General features: G+C 38.3%; 2 protein-coding genes across 2 annotated transcripts; both read left to right on the top strand.

Moving 5' to 3' along the window:
• Positions 1–2,686: 2,686 nt before the first annotated feature.
• LOC146704321 (tumor susceptibility gene 101 protein) lies at positions 2,687–4,481 on the top strand. Its single transcript, XM_085461392.1, has 6 exons — positions 2,687–2,796; positions 2,916–3,000; positions 3,098–3,163; positions 3,281–3,444; positions 3,586–3,688; positions 3,868–4,481. The coding sequence occupies exons 1-6, from the start codon at positions 2,755–2,757 to the stop codon at positions 3,984–3,986; spliced, it is 579 nt and encodes a 192-aa protein (XP_085317518.1). The 5' UTR covers positions 2,687–2,754; the 3' UTR covers positions 3,987–4,481.
• A 2,186-nt stretch (positions 4,482–6,667) lies between these two features.
• tsg101a (tumor susceptibility 101a) lies at positions 6,668–13,557 on the top strand. Its single transcript, XM_085461390.1, has 10 exons — positions 6,668–7,087; positions 8,281–8,368; positions 8,456–8,521; positions 8,996–9,159; positions 9,406–9,532; positions 9,802–9,859; positions 10,088–10,182; positions 11,632–11,834; positions 11,966–12,205; positions 12,305–13,557. Exons 1-10 carry the CDS (start codon positions 7,046–7,048, stop codon positions 12,392–12,394), a joined length of 1,173 nt encoding a protein of 390 aa, XP_085317516.1. The 5' UTR covers positions 6,668–7,045; the 3' UTR covers positions 12,395–13,557.
• Positions 13,558–13,744: the final 187 nt, after the last annotated feature.

Raw genomic sequence — 13,744 nt, 5'->3', positions numbered from 1 at the left:
TTTGGTCCACTCGCCACCAAACTTTTGTTCTTAAGTTTGTGATTTGCTTCCCCCTGCAGGCTACTATGTGTATTCTGCCGTGAAGTTGAAGGACTGGGACAGCTTTGGTTTAATATTGCTTTTGTCTTATAATAAAAGCTGATGACATATATAGATATTCTTGATAAATGTTTTATATTTAACTGCTTATAAGGAAGAGTCCCAGTGTACAACAGCATGAGGCCTATATAATGTGAGAAAATACAGCTCTGATAAGGGGTTCAAAGGGCAATCATAAACCCTGTTTACACATGATTCTACCATAAAACACTGCAGTGACAACAAATTTAATATTGCACAACTGAACTTTAATGTGTAATGTGTAGTTTTTAAAACCCTTCAGGATGGTTAGATGTTAGAAGAAATTAAAATATTACATTTAAGTTATAGTGATAACAAGCGATAGGGCCCTACATTCATTAATGAGAACTGGGCGGTGACCATGTAGTGAATAAGGGAGCAGGCTTTCAAAAGAAGCCTTGGTTTAAAAAAAAAAAGTTTGATTGATGTGGGATTCACACTTGTTAGTTATTTGGCTTACTTTGCAACTGAATTCAATAAAAGTCAGCAATAGTGGGTCAGGCTTGTGTATTTCAGTCACCTCCAGCATCTGAAAAAGAAGGAAGGACTAAACAAGGAACATTGTATAGTATAAGAAAATCACTGAAGTGTATTACGTATTTCCCAGTTTTACATGAGTAAATGGTATCTATGATATTAAATTAGCTCAACTACAGGGAGTGCAGAATTATTAGGCAAATTAGTATTTTGTCCACATCATCCTCTTCATGCATGTTGTCTTACTCCAAGCTGTATAGGCTCTAAAGCCTACTACCAATTAAGCATATTAGGTGATGTGCAACTCTGTAATGAGAAGGGGTGTGGTCTAATGACATCAACACCCTATATCAGGTGTGCATAATTATTAGGCAACGTCCTTTCCTTTGGCAAAACGGGTCAAAAGAAGGACTTGACAGGCTCAGAAAAGTCAAAAATAGTGAGATATCTTGCAGAGGGATGCAGCAGTCTCAAAATTGCAAAGCTTCTGAAGCGTGATCATCGAACAATCAAGCGTTTCATTCAAAATAGTCAACAGGGTCGCAAGAAGCGTGTGGAAAAGCCAAGGCGCAAAATAACTGCCCATGAACTGAGAAAAGTCAAGCGTGCAGCTGCCAAGATGCCACTTGCCACCAGTTTGGCCATATTTCAGAGCTGCAACATCACTGGAGTGCCCAAAAGCACAAGGTGTGCAATACTCAGAGACATGGCCAAGGTAAGAAAGGCTGAAAGACGACCACTACTGAACAAGACACACAAGCTGAAACATCAAGACTGGGCCAAGAAATATCTCAAGACTGGTTTTTCTAAGGTTTTATGGACTGATGAAATGAGAGTGAGTCTTGATGGGCCAGATGGATGGGCCCGTGGCTGGATTGGTAAAGGGCAGAGAGCTCCAGTCCGACTCAGACGCCAGCAAGGTGGAGGTGGAGTACTGGTTTGGGCTGGTATCATCAAAGATGAGCTTGTGGGGCCTTTTCGGGTTGAGGATGGAGTCAAGCTCAACTCCCAGTCCTACTGCCAGTTTCTGGAAGACACCTTCTTCAAGCAGTGGTACAGGAAGAAGTCTGCATCCTTCAAGAAAAACATGATTTTCATGCAGGACAATGCTCCATCACACGCGTCCAAGTACTCCACAGCGTGGCTGGCAAGAAAGGGTATAAAAGAAGAAAAACTAATGACATGGCCTCCTTGTTCACCTGATCTGAACCCCATTGAGAACCTGTGGTCCATCATCAAATGTGAGATTTACAAGGAGGGAAAACAGTACACCTCTCTGAACAGTGTCTGGGAGGCTGTGGTTGCTGCTGCACGCAATGTTGATGGTGAACAGATCAAAACACTGACAGAATCCATGGATGGCAGGCTTTTGAGTGTCCTTGCAAAGAAAGGTGGCTATATTGGTCGCTGATTTGTTTTTGTTTTGTTTTTGAATGTCAGAAATGTATATTTGTGAATGTGGAGATGTTATATTGGTGTCACTGGTAAAAAGAAATAATTGAAATGGGTATATATTTGTTTTTTGTTAAGTTGCCTAATAATTATGCACAGTAATAGTCACCTGCACACACAGATACCCCCCTAAAATAGCTAAAACTAAAAACAAACTAAAAACTACTTCCAAAAACATTCAGCTTTGATATTAATGAGTTTTTTGGGTTCATTGAGAACATGGTTGTTGTTCAATAATAAAATTATTCCTCAAAAATACAACTTGCCTAATAATTCTGCACTCCCTATAAAGCAGAGCATTTGGAACTTATTTCTATTCTGTCACTACTGGAGTTGACTGTTATTTATATTAGTGCCACAGAGTCACCCATATGGTATGAATGAAATGATTTATTTGACAGTGATAAGTTAGTGTCATCACTAAATCAGGAAGCAGAAAGCAAGACACATGCTAGCAGATTGATCTAACAGTGACCCATGATGCAAGTCACTTCATGTTTTTATGCCTCTTCTTTAAGCCATGTAGAGTAGTTATTGGTTTTCAGCACGGAAGATTTGCATACTCTCTCTTCCTGGCTTTCAAGGGTCATAAAAGATAAGAGGTTCTCGAAAAGCCATGACAGGCAGACAGGTCTGACACAGTCATACAGAGTGTTACTGATTGAAAAAAAAAGGTGGCATTTTCTTCTCAGAGAAACTTTAATCATGCCATACAGCGAAGATACGATTAAGAAAATGCTTCCTAAGGTAAGGAATGTTTCATTTATCGCTGGATCAGCGGCTGTAGTTTCATGTACAGATTTCTCCAGTGTTTGTTTGTTTTTTGTCTATTCTCCTTTTAATTTTTGTTATTTTATGTTTTGAAGATATATCTTCGGAAGTGTGTGGCTCATGAAATAAACGTGGCATTAACTTACTTCAGAAACCTTGTGCCCGTAATGGATAAATATGGTAAGGTTCACAGTCCAATGCTGCCGAACTTTGTAAACTCGGTGGAAAAAGGAACGTTGCATTGTAACAGTAACTGCCTTTGCTGTGTTTTGTACAGTTTACAATGATGGAACTACAAAGAACTTGATGAGCTTAACCGGAACCATTCCTGCCACGATTAATAGTAATAACATTCGCATTCCATTTTGTTCTCTTTCATAACAGAATAACTTCAAACAAAAAATATGAAAGGTTAAGAATCTCTCTGATTTTGATATCTTTCTCTTTGCCATTATACAAGATATAACATATAACATTCCTATTTGCCTGTGGATTGAGGAAACCTACCCCCAAACTGCTCCCATCTGCTATATCAGACCCACACAACAGATGATGATCCTCAGCGGAAAGTATATCTCCAGCAATGGTGAAGTCATGCTGCCTTACCTGCGAGAGTGGAAGAATGTGAGAATTGAAGCAATATTTGTTTTCGACAAAGCTGCATGTGGGGTTGATTAGGGGTTGATTTTGCTGGCACTGACACAATGTGGCTGCATAACTCTACAGCCAGAGCGCATGAAAGTGACCCTTTCCTTCTATTATTAGGGGGAGTGTGACCTAATGAGCCTTGTTCAGGTGATGGTTGCCGTGTTTGGAGAATTTCCTCCTGTGTGTATGAAGCCTTCTGCAGAGCCTGAGCAAGCCTCTTGTAAGTAGCACACACAAGCACGAAAGAAGCCTCTATGCTGTCAAAAACAACATCTGTGTCCTGATAAGATGGAGCCAATAATCGAGGATCCGCCTGATTGAGTTTGAAAATACCTTTCACTTGTCAGAATGTCAGACATGATCATTATTTGATTAACGATATTTATTCTATTTGTTCAGGTTGGCTGCAGTTCCACAGACAACCAGAAGTATTTACAGACACAGATGGAAGTTTATATCTGTCTTTAACAAGAGAAGACGGGCAACCTTTTCAGCAAGAAAATGAAACTAATTGTTAGTATTTTGTGCAATTTGGCAACAGTTTGTGAGAGAAATGTTTTTGTCAGTTTTTCCCCCCATATTGTGGATATGGTATCTATTGACTGTGTGTTAAATAGTGAAGTCTTCAGATATGAAAAAGCATGCTGTATTTTTATATTTCAAATGATTTTCATCACAAATTAGCACCCTTTCATTTGATTTTGTGTGGTAGCAATAAACATTTTAACCACCTTCATTGCTTTACAAGTGCCTCATAAAGATGTTGCTCAACTGCATCAATATTTTCTGGGCTGTTTGGACTTTAGATGGGTGTGGTCCTCTGTCATTTTATAAAAGCCTGTCTTATTTTATAAACTGATATAAAATAGAAAAAAACTACCTCTGTCAATAGAATATAGGTATAAGCTTTTTTCATCAGTGTAAACACATACCCGGAAGACTCTGACTGAAATATAATCTTTTGTAAAAACTGACTGATTTATTCTGTTATTGAAAATAAATAGCTATGTTAAACCTGCATTGCTTGTTATTGTTGAAATAACTCTCATGGAATTGTAGTTCACTAACAAAACATTTGATTTTTGCCCATAATATTTAATATAGCAACTATAAATGGCTGAATATATATAGCCTATGTCTTCCTTGTCCTGCTAAAGAATATAAATGATGGCTAAATGTGTGATTGATGACTATAAGTATGATTTTGGGATACCACATAAAGTTGTGGTCAGAAGTTTCTATACACTCATCATGGGAATCATGGGAATTAGAGGCTTTGCATTTTTTTTAAGCTTAAACACACATGAACACATTTGAATTTATTTTGAATTTTCTCTAATCCATACCGGAGCAAAAGTATACATACAGGCTCACATATACGCATATATTTCCACTGATATTTGTTTAAATGTCCTAAGTTAAGTCAAGTGGCTTTTATTGTCATTTCCAACCATGTACAGTGGTACAGTACAGAGTGGTAGTGGTAGTGAGAGCCCGAATGCTCTGGTACCTCTTGCCAGAAGGCAGCAGGGTGAAGAGTGTGTGTGAGGGGTGTGTGGGGTCCTCCACAATGCTGTTGGCTCTGTGGACAGAGCAGGTGCTATAAGTGTCTGGAGGGAAAAGAGGCTTCAGTGATCTTCTCAGGTGCTGTCACGATCTGTTGTAGGGTATTGCAATCCGGTACGGTGCAGTTTGCATACCAGACAGTGATGCAGCTACTCAGGATGCTCTTGATAGGCTCTCTGTAGAACATGGTGAGAATGGATGGAGGGAGATAGGCTTTTCTCAGCTTCTGCAGGAAGTAGAGACGCTGTTGGGCCTTCTTGAATTTGGTGATCTTGACGACCTCCACAGAGGATCCATCGATGTTAAGTGGACAGTGATTGCGCCATGCTGTCCTGAAGTTGTACCTTGAATAGACTCTTTAGCATCAGTAAGCTTCTGGCATACCTGTGGCTGAATATTTGACCAATTCATTTAAACTGGTTGGCTTGCTGGCATGGCCCAGACTTTTAAACATAATCCATAATTGTGACTTTGGGAAGGCCTTTCCAGAAGCTTGATGTTAGTGGCGATCATGGCTCAAGAGTTGGGAGTTTTCCTTGTAATTGGAAGGTTGCTGGTTCGAGCCCCGGCTCGGACAGTCTTGGTTGTTGTGTCCTTGGGCAAGACACTTCACCTACCAGAAGGGCCGATGGTGCGATATGGCAGCCTTGCTTCTGTCAGTCTGCCCCAGGCTACAACTGTAGCTTGCCTCCACCAGTGTGTGACTGGGTGTGTAAAGCGCTTTGGGGTCCCTAGTGGGGACTAGTAAAAACGCTATACAAATACAGGCCATTTAGTGTGCTTTACTCATTTCAAAGCCAGTTTTGATGTATGGTTTGGATCATTGCCCTGTTGGAATATGGAATTGTGTTTAAGTTTCAATCATCATCATAATTTGAGGTAAAAGTAGAAGAATTTGTAAATACCACTGGCAGCAAAACAGCCCTAAAGTGTGATCCTGCCAACACCATGCCTGTCTCAATTTTACTTTAATATGAGATATTTAATATTTAATATGAGCTCTTAAAAATCTCATATCATATTATCCCAATATTATCCCAGTAGAGCACTAAACTCTTGGAATGAAGACTTACTCATGGTTTCTAGAGTATCCAATAGTTGAATGGCAGGAAGAGCCTGCAGCTCTCTCTCTTGTGGAAACAGCTCCTTTGGATTCAGGAGACAGATACTCTCTAGTTTTAAAATTAGATTTAAAACTTGATAACGCTTATAATTAGGGGTAGAGCAGGCTTCCTTCACTCCTAATGCATTTGGATGCCACTGCAACATGTGAATAATTTTTGTATATTCTCTTCCATAATGTTTGTTTTGTCCTTGTCTGCTATGCTCCCCTTTTGTTTCTTCTCTATTGCCTCACCCCGAGTCCTGTTGTGGCAGATGAGTGCCCCTCCCTGAACATGTCATGCTTTAGGTCACTTTTTGTAAAAAGGGAGTTCTTCCTTCCCACGGTAGTCAAGTGTATGGAAGAAATATAGTATCATCAGAATTCAAGTATTCTGTTTGTGTGCATCTCACGGAAGTAAAAACAGTAAACATTAAATAAGATGTAATTATTAATTCATTTGATGTGTACATTTACAGATTTATATCACGGGCTATCGTAGAATTTGGGGATCTTACATTGACGTGTTAATCACATCACGTCACACAGGGACCGGAAGCACTAAAGAGAACTGCCGGAAATTCCTTTTGTTGACCATCGGATTTTTGTTTTCAAGCTCCTTTTTACAATTACTCGTTAGCTATTTTGTCGATTTATGAGTTGTTTTTTGAGTATTCGCGTGGAACACAGATACAGTTCCCGTTTACAAGACTGGAAGATTTCTCGTAGTAGCTGAATCACGCCCTTGTTTGAGTCCGCCCGAGCTAGGGCTAACGTTAGCCTTGCATTTACCGGAGCTCCGCTAGCCAGCTTTAGCTTGCATTCGCTGTCACTTTAGCTGTCATAAAAGTCAGCTGTTAAGACGCTTAACTTATTAATAAGAAAAGTGAAAATAAACACCTGAGGAACATGGCAGTAGTCAACGAAAGTAACCTGAAGAAAATGCTAAAGGTAAGTTTGAGCTTGAGTGTTGACTGTTGAAAAACGATAGCAAATTAGCTCATAGCGTCCTGTTTGACACTGGCTAACGTTAGAAGCCAGTTTAACATTTCCTGGTACGGTTTTGTTTAATAGACTGTCAATTTTCGCCAAATTTAAGATAATAAAGTATCTTAAATATTGTTTTGGTAAAATATATTGTACTAAATTAGATTGAGGCATAACTGTGTAACCATAGAACACACAGTTGCACATATTATTAATTGAAGTTACTTTGGTTAAAAAAATGAGACCACGGTTTTGGAGGTTACCGTAGACCTGTATTTATATTGCCAGTCGTGTTCAGAATACTTTAGAGAATTGTTTATTACCAGGTTTGTGATGCATCGGTGGGAAAAAGCTAATGACTCTCAATCGGTTGCCAGACCAAGGGACTCTATTGACACTGGTCTTAAACACTTCTCTGATAAAAATGAGTTTAATATGGATAATTGTATCCATACTGGTATTGTACTAATTTACGTTCACAAGGCTTTTTAATTGGATTATTCTAATTTATAAGCAAATGTAAAGAGGCAGTAAATTTAATCTGTAAGGTGTTTCAAGTCCTGTTTACAGTATGTAGAATTAAATAATGGTTCTTCAAGGTCACCCCTTGGAAATTTTATCTGTGGTGTACCACAAGGATCTGTTACAGGTCTATTACTGTTTCAGATTTGTCTTTTGAACATTTCCTTTATGTACGTGATTCTTATCCAGCTCTTGTAGTTTGTGTAAAAATCCTAAGGATATTGAGCTTAGCTCAGTAATAAGAATCTGTTATCCCGCGGTTAGAAGAACAGTAAGCTTGCACTTCATTTGTTGAAGAGTGAAAGTATTATTTCTGATAGTAAAAAAAACAAACAAACGTGGCCTGTCAGTGAAATATAATTCAGTTAACATTAGCTCAACTGACAGTGCAAAATACCTATCAAATAAGTTGACTTTTATTTTTAGTTGTATTTTTTTAGTCATTATTCTGGTAATTAAGTGATATATGTTTTTAGTCTGTGATATGTTTTGGAGTGAAATAAAATCAATCAGTCAATACAAATGATCACTCTCAGTTTGTATGGCACTGAATTTTGAATAGCAGCTTGGTAAACAAAATATTAAAAAAAAAAAAAGTAAAAATATTAATTTTGTCTCCTCTACTTGTTGCCCAGCAATACAAATACAGAGACCTGACTGTTCGTGAAATAACCAATGTGATCTCCCAGTACAAGGATTTGAAGCCAGTCATGGATGCTTATGGTAAATTAAGTAATATTTATCTCCTGTTTTTAACTGCTTGGTTTCACTTGTATGTTGTGTAATGGCATGCATCTGCTTGTATTTCAGTATTTAATGATGGCTCCACAAGAGATCTGATGAGCTTGACAGGAACTGTTCCTGTGAGCTACAGAGGTAATGGATGTTTCTTTGCTCTCTAAAAAGAGGTTTTCCAATAAATTAATAACTTTATATATATTTTTGAAAATTTCAAGCATAATTAAGTGAAGTTTTTTTTTTTTTTTTTACTACTATTTATAATGTCTACTAGACTACTTTTTTTCTATCCGATGTGGTCACTCTGACTTACTGGATTAACTGCACCTTTTTTTTCCTTTTTACACCATTATCTCAGGACAAATGCCAAACCTAAACTTTCTCACCTTGTGGATGTGGACAGAAAGCAGTTTTTTTTTAATCTTGCTTGAATATCAGACTTTGTGATTTTTTTTAAATGTGTATTTGATGTACAAAGATACATAAAATGTGTTTCACTTAATATGTTCTTGATAATAGAATATGGAGTTTGTTAAATATTAAGGGAGGAGTGAGGACATTAAGGTTTTGGACAATAGCTATATTATAACACTGTGTATTTGATTTCTGTAGGTAATGTGTACAACATCCCAGTGTGTTTGTGGCTCCTGGACACATATCCCTACAACCCACCTATATGTTTTGTCAAACCTACCAGCGCTATGATGATCAAAACTGGCAAGCACATAGATGCTAATGGAAAGATTTACCTGCCGTATCTACATGAATGGAAACATGTAAGTAGTAATTCTTTTAATCCATGTTTAAAAACATGTTTTAAGGTATTAAAAGCATGTAGTGTGACAACTAGAGTTTCTGCACACAAAAATGTAGCTCAAAGAATTTACTAGATGGAGAAAAAGGCAACATTTTGGTATGCTGGATTATAGGACAAAAAAAGTGCCTTTGTGGCTCGAGATATCATTTGCATTCTTAACTTGCCTGGCAATTTGGTTAATAAAATGTGTCTCACTGTTTTATAGCCTCAATCAGACCTGTATGGTCTGATTCAGGTGATGATTGTGGTGTTCGGGGAGGAGCCCCCTGTGTTTTCTCGTCCGACCACACAAGCTCCTTACCAAGCCTTTCAAGCAGCCGGACCCCCAAATTGTGAGTGACATACATTTCTTGTACACAGTAGTCTGTGAATTTTTTTTCCCAAAGTGTTAGAAATTAGGGGTTTTTTGTGTTTTTTTTAATGGTGCATTTACTTCCTTGGGCACCAGATGGAGCTCACATACTATGGCAACACAATACTGAAACTGATACTTTATCTCTGTCTCTTCTGTGTGCCTGTGAGCAGTCCCAAAAAAAATCAATGAAACCTTTGACCTTTGTGTCCTGAGATCTCGTTTTTTGTCTCTCTCTCTCTGCTGCAGCTTCCTACATGCCTGGCATGCCTGCAGTGTCACCATATGGTCCAAATCCTAACTCTGGGTAAGATTTCTCCCAAGCCCTTTTATTTGCTGCCTACAGCTAACACTTATATGTGTGACACAACAAATTCAATATGTTTGATGGTGGAGTATTCACTGACTTTTATTATCAAGACACTGCAGCACTGGCTCTGTTACATGTACAGCTGAATTTTGCAAATACGGTCTTGAAATGTTTCAGAATAGAAAATGTAAAGCATTAGCTTGACAATCATCTAACTATTTTCAGAGGCTACCCAAGTTATCAGTACCCAGGGGGGAACTCTTACCCAGCCACTGCTGGACCGGCACACTACCCCACCCAGACTCCAGTTTCCACAGTGGGTAAGTATTACATCCAGCATCTGGGTGCATATGTTTTCTACTTCCAGGTATCTTTGAAATATTAATGTAGAACAGTTTTAATTCTCAGCAAAAAACGTTATTCACCCTTGATAAAACTTTATGATCTTTAGTTAATCCATACTGAGACACTTGACCTTTTGACTTCGACTCTCTCACCCTCTGAATAACTTCAGTAGCGTACCAAGTCACCAGTGAAAGGTCATTAGTGTAACTAGAGTGGGGTCTATTAAAGGCCAAAGGGTGGGATGGCCCTGAACGGAAAGGGAAAGCTTCTTTTTGCCCCCCACAACTTAAACTTCAGAAGCACACAGGTCTATATTTAGGTTTGGAACAGTAAAGGAGAAGAAATGGGGTCACCTAGTGGGTGAATTAACTCTGACATTTGTGGCGCTGACTCCAGACTGTACACAAGGTGGTCTTGACTCTGCAGACATTTGCCAGTATATTTACTGCTATATAATCTGGAATTTGCCAGTCCTTGAACTGTCTTGTGTAGCTAGTATAAAACACTAATAAATAAACATGTAAATTGTTTTACAATACAGTCCAAAATACCAGCTGTAATGCTTAGTAAGGTTGCCTACATGGAATTTGTTTTTCAATAAAAGTATGAATTTGTTAAGATGTAATTTTCCTTCTGTTGCTTTTTTCACCACCATCCTACAATATTGTTGTCACTGTGGATAGTGCTACAACCAGAACATAAATCATAGATTGGCCAATGGGTGTTAAACTGAAACTAAAACTGGAGGCCAATAAATGGCTTAACTGGGAAAATCATGTGAATACTTCATTCATTTTCCATCATTCTGGAAAACACCCTTTTGGACCCTTTTGTTTGTATATAAACCTTGTTGTCAGATTTCTCTGTGGTGATGCCTTGCTGTGCCTATAAATACTGTTGAAAATATTTTAAATGTAGTGTGAATTGTTTGAACTGAATAACTGCAATGCAAGGATGAATAGTGGAGAGTTTTTCTTGGCTCATAGTGAGCTTTAGGGAGTGACTATGTGCGCTGGTAGAGTTGGTCTGTGTATATAGTAAAGGCCACAAGTCCATGTTACCATATTTGACAGAAATCTGTGCATTTTCCTCTTGCCTCCACCAAGAACCTGAAAAAAATGTCTGTTATGGTTTAGTCAAACATCCTCACCTTAGGGTGGCACAGTTTCTCTGTGGAAGAAAAGCCTCCACAGAATTATGATTTAAATTATCATTTTTACAGTTATCTGAAGATGATTAGCTTTTGTCAATTTACAGTAAAGGCCCTTTTACATAGGACATGGTATGTGTAAAAGAGACTTAACAAAATCAAATATAATTATATTTGGGTGAGATTATGGTTTAAGTTGTAGTAGTATCTTTTTTTCCATCTGGCTCTCCTGTTCACTGTCTCAGATGACTTATTATAATCTCTTCCTCTTAAGGCCCAAACAGAGATGGCACCATTGGCGAGGACACCATCCGGGCATCTCTAATTTCTGCAGTGAGTGACAAGCTTCGCTGGAGAATGAAGGAGGAGATGGACAGAGCTCAGGCAGAGTTGGATGCCCTGAAGCGAACAGAAGAGGACCTGAAGAAAGGACATCAGAAACTGGAAGAGATGATCTCAAGACTGGACCAGGAAGTGGTGAGAGATGATCATACTTTCAGTGTTAAATCTTTCTGTTTGTTTTGTTCTCTATTCACCACAGATAACTGTTACAGCAGTCATTTTTGAGATTTGCTAAATATGTGCAATCATCACGATGTTTCCACTAGACTGAAGTTGACAGGAACATCGATCTGCTGAAGAGAAAAGACGAGGAGCTGAGCGAGGCCTTGGAGAAAATGGAAAACCAGTCGGAGAATAATGACATTGATGACGTCATTGTGCCCACAGCGCCATTGTACAAACAGATCCTGAACCTGTACGCTGAAGAGAATGCAATTGAAGACACAATCTTCTACCTGGGCGAAGCCCTCCGCAGGGGTGTCATAGACCTGGAAGTTTTTCTCAAGGTAACCAGATCTAGATAGCTGCTAGCACATATAAGCAGAAACAAGTATACAGACACTTTAACCTATCTGCCTCTTTTTTTTTTTTTTTCCTGTTTATAGCATGTACGTCTTCTGTCCAGGAAGCAGTTCCAGCTTCGTGCTCTTATGCAAAAAGCCCGCAAGACTGCTGGGCTTAGTGACCTCTACTGACCCACGCTTACTACCTAGAAACATTCATATCTTCATGCTCTCTTACTCTCTTCTATCATCTTGTATATCAACCAGCTGCTCTATTTTATAGTCTTATATTGAATTTATTCTGATAGAAATTTGAACAGCACCAACAAAGACAAAATACATATTTGAATGGTAAATTGCAGCCATAGTTGTAGCTAGACAGTTTAGATTTTAAACTAACCAAACACTCCTTTGAGGTCATTGTGTAAGGACATGACCTAAACATGAGAGGGTTATTTTTATGACCAAATATTAAAAGCAAAAAACACTGTCATGACATTAAATTTGGCCTAAAACTAAAGCTTACAGGTTCTGTTGGCAATTTCTTTGCCATAACACATGATTTGGCTAGTAGGTACAGATGGTAGGGGCTTAAGTACAGATGGTAGGGGCTAAAAGTGAAGAGCTTTGTAGAGAGCCCATATGATCACTCCCTTTTGTAATGAAAAGATATGTCTGTAAATACACAGGAGTACTTTTCAGGAAGGGAAGGGTTCATCCTCAGGATTTCTGTTCATGTTTCAGTAGCCATGAAGTTATATCCATTAACCTGAACCGATTTGTTTGGGTCAGACATTCAGCTTTAATTTGAGCTCTTATCCCACTTGCACACACTACTATTACTACATTATTTTCCATTTGTATGTCTCCTTATGGAGGGTGTGTGTGTGTGTGAGAGAGAGGTTCTTTCAGTGTGTGGCGGCTGCTTGTTATACCCGTTGACTGCTTTAACCAGTCAATCATGTACATTTTTTTGTTTCACTCTGTAGAGTGTCTAAGGTAGGTGGCAGGCTTGGCATACATTACTGGATCGTAAAGGAATTTCTCCATTGTATCTGATTTATTTTCTTTTTTCCCATGCTGTCCATTCTCAGTCCTGCTGAGAAGGTTAAAGTAAACATAAGTTAAAAATTTGTGAATAAAACTGGGTGTTAAGAGGTACAAAAGTAAACAAATGTACTAATCAAAACTTTAACTTGTGTAAAGTTTTTTTTCTTGAATTTAGCCTTTTACTAAATGCACTTTGAATTGTATTATAGATTTTGTTTTGGTTTTTTTCCTCAGTTTAACCATAGGCAACTTGCTCTTTTATGTAAAGATGTAAATCAGTACAAATAAATTGATTTAATAGGTCATCTCTTTTTAGTCATGTCATTCATGTGGCTTGCATAATTGATATTATTCAACGATTTTCTGTGTTGCACAACCAAAAGGTAGCGGTGGTTCAGAGTGTACCAACTTGAAGATTGGTGCTCTAGTCTGTACACCAAAGGCCAAAATAATGAACTATAATTTCCTCCACTGGTTTGTAGAACTGCTTTC

This window comes from Copadichromis virginalis, linkage group LG7 (assembly GCF_057382275.1).
Source record: "Copadichromis virginalis isolate Kocher_CV1m ecotype Utaka linkage group LG7, C_Virginalis_male_GT1.1, whole genome shotgun sequence".
NCBI lineage: Eukaryota > Metazoa > Chordata > Actinopteri > Cichliformes > Cichlidae > Copadichromis > Copadichromis virginalis.
Note: the sequence above shows the minus strand (reverse complement) of the source record. Positions and strands in the feature narration are given on the sequence as shown.

Bases quoted from the DNA above. Each gene is read 5' to 3' on its own strand.
- LOC146704321 (XM_085461392.1), top strand. From the start codon at position 2,755: ATGCCATACAGCGAAGATACGATTAAGAAAATGCTTCCTAAG. The intron at 3,164-3,280 runs GTAATAACATTC...CCATTATACAAG, and splicing joins CATTCCTGCCACGATTAATA to ATATAACATATAACATTCCT. The intron at 3,445-3,585 runs GTGAGAATTGAA...TTCTATTATTAG, and splicing joins ACCTGCGAGAGTGGAAGAAT to GGGGAGTGTGACCTAATGAG.
- tsg101a (XM_085461390.1), top strand. From the start codon at position 7,046: ATGGCAGTAGTCAACGAAAGTAACCTGAAGAAAATGCTAAAG. The intron at 8,522-8,995 runs GTAATGGATGTT...TGATTTCTGTAG, and splicing joins TGTTCCTGTGAGCTACAGAG to GTAATGTGTACAACATCCCA. The intron at 9,533-9,801 runs GTGAGTGACATA...TCTCTGCTGCAG, and splicing joins AGCAGCCGGACCCCCAAATT to CTTCCTACATGCCTGGCATG.